General features: G+C 48.2%; 1 protein-coding gene and 1 pseudogene across 1 annotated transcript in view; one reads left to right on the plus strand and one right to left on the minus strand.

Moving 5' to 3' along the window:
- Got1 (glutamic-oxaloacetic transaminase 1) overlaps positions 1-1,003 on the minus strand; it is a 23,582-nt gene extending 22,579 nt beyond the window's left edge. The window contains exon 1 of the mRNA XM_021197849.1: positions 741-1,003. Within this exon, the coding sequence (XP_021053508.1) occupies positions 741-858 (118 nt within the window). The 5' untranslated portion in view covers positions 859-1,003. The remainder of the gene's footprint in view (positions 1-740) is intronic.
- The window catches only part of LOC110334456, a 24,002-nt pseudogene continuing 18,869 nt past the window's right edge, over positions 868-6,000 (plus strand).

Here is a 6,000-nt window from a genome sequence, read left to right on the forward strand (position 1 = left end):
TTTAAAACAACTCCATTTCTTCTTTCTAACCTTCTAGCGCTTTCAGTTCCCTGCTGAGGGCATCTTTCTCCTCAGTCTTCTCTCCTCGGCACGTGGCCAAACGCAAACCAAGCTCTGTAAAGCTTCAAACATCCAAACACCAGTCGCCAGAGGCTCTTGTTAAAGGGCTTTGGAGACAACGCACACGACCTTGGCAGAAGGCTAACTTTGTTCAAGGCAAACGATCAAGAAATGAAGACCCATACGTGTGAGGCCCGAGATGCATGGGCTTCACCTCATCTGCTCCACTCTGAGAATAAACCAAACCCACATCTTCCCCATGTGAGTTAACAGGCTTCCTAAGTGGAGTCTGCTATTCTCTCAACCCGGACCACAGCTCCATTAGGCTAACAGCTCTTTCATTCCCAGTTCCAGTTGACCACGACGCTAAAGCTACCAGATTTCTCTCTCCTTACCATCCCATCGCTGCTTGAGAACAAGAACTATAAAGAACACAGGGTGGAGAAACAAAAACCACACATTTGTGTCCCAGATGTTACACCTGTTCTGTGTGACCTTGAACACCGCCTCTTTCCCAGGACTCTGTATCACCATCTGCAAAATGGGTAGGTTGGTGATGTCCTCGTGGTCCCAACCTTCTCTCCTCGGTCCCCTCTCAGGAAGGCACAAACTAAGTCTCAGCTCCTCCTACGCCCACCTCCCCCTAAGGCTGCTCGCATTCCAGGGCACTGCATCCTTACCTCCCACGCCGAGGTTAACCTTGCGGGGATCTGGATCATCCCGGAAGTCCGCAGTGAGCTTAAAGACCAGAACCGGCGGCGCTTGCGGAACCTGGGCAAAGACTGATGGAGGCGCCATCGCGACAGAATGTGCCGAGACCTCGAGCACGAGCCGGGAGCTGCTCTGTGCCGTAAGGGGGTCCGGTGACTGGAGGAGACTCTCACCTTCGCCGGCGGGCGGGGCAGCCCGCGGCTTCCAATGGCCGAGCCGCGTCCGGAGCTTGGCAACGCGCTTAACCAATCACAACCTTCCGACTAAGAAGGGCTAGGCGGGGCAAGCCTCTACTAGCCAATTCGAGAAGAGGATCTTATCGGGGGCTTGTATGATGCAACCAATGCAATGTACACCGGAGGAGGTGTGGGCAGGGGCTAGGATGATTGGCGTAGCGTGTTCCAATCGCTGAGGCTTTTATTCCTTGGGATGATGAGGATGGTGCGGGTGGCGGGAGTCCCCAGAGGACAGCCTCCTGACCTTCTGGGACCTGGAGACCTGGGGCGGTGGCCCGCCCGTGGGGATAGTAGAGAACAGGCCTTTCTGTACCCGCTGAGCAGGTGGCTGTCGCCGCCAGGCTCCGGCGGTGCGCACGTTCCTGCGTTGGCCAAGCCGGGCTGACAGCCAGGTGTCTGGCACAGGACTCCAGTGGTCCGCTTGGACACGCTGTACTCAATCGTGGGTGACCTTGACCATCTCCACTCCGTGCTTCCCCAGAAAGAAACCAGGATGTGTTGTCTGCCTTGGTCGCTGGCAGGGGAGACCCTGCAGAAAGTAAAGGATGAGCACATGCTAGTTTGAGAATTTTACCACTAACCCCCAGCCCTGGTAGGTAACCGGGGCCGGGGAAGCCTAGCCCTAGAGGACCTTGAAGGATCTGGTGAGGCCTCCCTCTGCAGCATTCCTCCCACGCGTGGTGTCATCGATTGGCAGATACCCAAACTGCTGCTGCTTTTTTGTCAGGTCAGGCATCTCCTTTCCCTGAGATTCTATTTCTGTCCAGATCCTTTCTCCACCTGTTGACCTTGAAGATCCACATCTGTCAGCCGTCCATAAAACCTTCTTGTAACACTCTGCCTGGTTAGACATCGCTTCCCTGTACGTTGGGCGTTTCGTTGTCGACGTTACAATTTTAGAAAGTCTCCTGATGAGTAGGAACCTAACTGTGGAGCCAGGCAGGTTAGGTTTAGATGCTGGCTGACACTGACCTACTTGGGCAGGCCTGCTCCTGCTCTGTAAGATGGAGATAATAGTGTTTTCCTCCAGGTTGTTGTGGGGATTAGGTGAGTTAAGACACATAAAGTGTTTAGTTGCATACAGTAAGTGCTCTGTAAATACTAGCTTTGTTATGGCGAGGGGTCCACACCCCCTCCTAGATGGCATGATGCTTTGCCTGGGATCTGGCAAACCTCCCACTACATATTCACCAAATGCTGGAAGGTGCCAATTCCTTGGTATTTTGTGAGAAAACAGCATCATGGCTTCCTTTGGGTAACATGATAAATCTTCGCGAGTTTTTCATTCAGAGGATAAACAAAAGCCATCGAACTTTGAGCACTACTTGCTAAGCTTTTCTGTCTTTTTTCTTTCCAAAAACATTGCCTTGTTTTTTTTTTTTAGGAACCTGCCCGAAGCATTTCATTAATGTTTTCCCCTAACAGTCACGAGCTAATACTGAAAGTTCAACAGCCATCACGCACTTTTCAGTGCGTCCAAAAATCACAGCCGGAGGGCAGCTTGGGAGGGGTGTTCTGCAACCTAGCCTTCCTAGAATTTAATTTAGAAGTGTCGTCTTCAACGTTAGGCAACAATGTCATGGTCACTCCCTGCGTCATTCCCAGGGAGAAAAGCAACCCTAGGTTACCTAAACACTGTCGGTTTGGCTAAGAACAAATAAATATTTCTCTCTGTGTGTGCGCATGTGCGTGCCTGTGTTCCCATTCAGTTAGGTACATGGCAGCACATATGTGCAGGGGCAAATATGCACATGTCTGCATCTGGGTGTAGGGACCAGAGGTGAACGTCAGGTGTCTTCCTCAGTTGCTTTCCACCTTATTATTTAAGACAGGGTCTCTCACTGAACCTAGACCTCACCAATTCTACTAGACTCTCAGGTCAATGAGCACAGGAGATACAAGCATACTGGTCACTATTGGCTTGCACATGTGTGCTGGGGTTCCAAACTCAGATCCTCAGGCTTTCACAGCCAGCACTTTTACCAGCCAAATCACCACCCCAAAACTCCCAATAAATGTGTATTGACGGTGTACACAGCTCCACAGTCAAACCTGTGGCGATCGGGTGCTGGATAGTTTGATGCCAGCTTGACACAAGAGGAGGGACTTCGGTTGAGAAAATGCCTCCATAAGATCCACCTGTGGGACATTTTCTTTGTTAGTGATCAAGGTGGGAGGACCTAGCCCATCATGGGTGGTACCATTTCTGAGCAAGCCATAGCAAGCCAGCCAGTAAGCAGTTCCCCTCCATGGCCTCTGCATCAGCTCCTGCCCTGCTTGAGCTTCTGTTCTGAGTTACTTCGGTGATGGACTTTGATGTGGAAGTGTAAGCAAAATGCACTCCCCAACTTGCTTTTGGTCATGGTGTTTCATCCTCAAATTAGAAACTCTAAGACAGGACATAGAAGAAAGTGCTGACTACAGCTGTTCTTCCTGCCCTGCCCTGTACGTACACCTGAATTTTAGGGGACTGGAAAAGTGGGGAAGGATGCCTAATTTATATAGGATTTAAATGTCTTCTTCCCACCTCCTGCCCCCAGGAATGGGAAGTTCTTGGATTTTGCATCTAGAACGCTTCTGTCTTGAACCTTGTAGGCTAGTCCCTGAGTAAAATACTGAACTTGAAATAAACAAAATGCCTTCCAGGTCGTTGCTAATTTTAAAGCGTTGACTTAGAATTGACTCAACACTGCCTCCTTGCTGAGGAAATGATCCAAGCGAAAGGCTTATGGAGAGTAGAACCAGGCAGCCCACAGAGTGCCCAGGGAAAGGGCAGCTGAGGTCAGAAGACAGAGAGTCCGGTAAGTCTCGTCATCTACTGACAAGCTTCTAAAACTGCTCAAGGAGAGTCCTGCTGTCTCCTGTCTGGCTCCCACCCCACCCCACCCTCACCTGTTTTCTTCAAAACACAAAATAAGACTGCAAAAGAGGGATTGGGAAGCCACGCAGCAACAGCTATATCTGGATCATTTCCAAGAGGCAGAGTGTCAGTGGCAACTGTCCGGGACTCTAAGCTAAGCCATACCTGATTATTTCACGCCATCTCACCCCTGAGCGCCCAGAGTGTCTAAACTTAAGAACAAGTTGGGGAAGGGAAGAGTTTATAGCACTTTACACTCAAGCAAAAAAAAAAAAAAAAAAAGCTTTGGGATCCTCGTATCTAGAATACTTAGATGTGTGCTGTTGCTGAGTTTTATGCTGAAGCAATATTTCCTAAGCTGCAAGAGAGGATATGTTCAAGAGTCACTATGTGGCCAAATGGTTAGTCAAGCACAAACCCCACTAAAGGGGTTGTATTCTGGGATGGTAACTGAATTCTCTTGCTAAAGCAAAGCGGTCAGTTTTCAGCTTCTCCCTCAGGCTGACTAGCTGGGTCCTGGGTGAGCCTGGTTGGAAGCTTTGTGCTTCTCCTTCCTATGTACAGCCCTCTACCAGCATATCCCCAGCCCCAAACCCTGACTACCTCCAGGTTCGTACCAAACCAGGATGCGCCTTGCTGTGTCTTATCTCGTGGAAGGACATGCCAAGCGAGGCCTGGAGCAGACGGGTTCTAAACTTAGTCCTGGACTGGGTACTCACATGTGCAGGTTTTATTTAAGGCTCCGAAGACCTTTATGTTCCAAAGATATCAACAGGCCCAAGTGCAGTGAATGCTACCCTCTACTGTTGACTGTAATTAACTCCCCGGTACCATTTAGAAATCGTTGTGCTGTATAATTTCTGTGCTTAAGAAGTATCTTAAGTACAACAGTTAAAAGCCTGACCTCTGGAAGTGGATTTCCTCTGCGTGTCTGTTTCCTCACCTGCAATAGGAAGGTAATAATAGTTCTACCCCAGGGGGTTGCCAGGAAGATTAACGTGTTTAATACAGTTGAGCGGTTCCGTGTGAAAGTCCTTTGAATTGTATCTCACAAGAACTCGGCAAATGCTAACGGTGTCCGTCAAGTGTTAATAAGATTCGTCATCATCTCTCACATCACCAACTCTGCTTTGAGAGTCCTTTAGGCTTTTTATTGAACGATGAGCAACCCAGGTGAATGATATCTAAGCTTGGATTCAGAATGAAATTCCAGCTTTGCTCTGGGTGGTGGTGGTGGCTAACCCCAGCACTCGGAAGGCAGAGGCAAGTGAATCTCTGAGTTCAAAACCAGCCTGGACAGAGCCAATTCCAGGATGCACACTGAGAAACCTTGTCTCGAAAACCAACAACAACAACAACAACAACAACAACAACAACAACAAAATTCAGCTTTGCCTCTTACTAGTTTTTGAGACCCTGAGTTACTTAATGTGTCTGAGTTCTACTGTTCGTATCCGTTAAGTTGTAGCACATAGACATGTGCGCAGTTAGCACATGGGTAGAAGTTATTATTATTGTCATAGAGGTTACACTTTAGTCCCTAGACAGCTGGAAGGTAATGGTTGAGCTCTCTTTGAAGTCTGTTTGATCTGGCCTCTTAGTGGGTATGCACTCTGAAATATTTTCTAGACGGAGAAGGGGCCGGGTGTGGCGGTACATGCCTATAATCCCAGCACTTAGAAGGTGGAGGGAGAGTTTGAGGTCAGCCTTAGCTACTTAATAAATCTAAGAAGTTTCTGTAAAGATCTCTAAGTGCTAGAAAAAATTAAAGAAAACAAGATAATATATTCAAAAATGAACTAAAATATGAACATGGTAATAATAGCCTTTTATATCTTTCTCCCCAAGAGAAAAAAAGTCTTAGAAACCATTCCATAACTCTCCTAACATCTGGAAGGAACCTTCATTTCCACTTGCAACTTTTTAATACAGTTCCTCATGTTGTGGTGACCCCCAACCATAAGATTATTTGGTACTATAGTACTACCAGAGGACCCAGCAAACCTCTCCTGGGCATATACCCAGAAGATCTTCCAACTGGTAATAAGGCCACATGCTCCACTATGTTCATAGCAGCCTTATTTATAATAGCCAGAAGCTGGAAAGAACCCAGATGTCCCTCAGTAGAGGAAT

This window comes from Mus pahari, chromosome 1 (assembly GCF_900095145.1).
Source record: "Mus pahari chromosome 1, PAHARI_EIJ_v1.1, whole genome shotgun sequence".
Classification (NCBI taxonomy): Eukaryota; Metazoa; Chordata; class Mammalia; order Rodentia; family Muridae; genus Mus; species Mus pahari.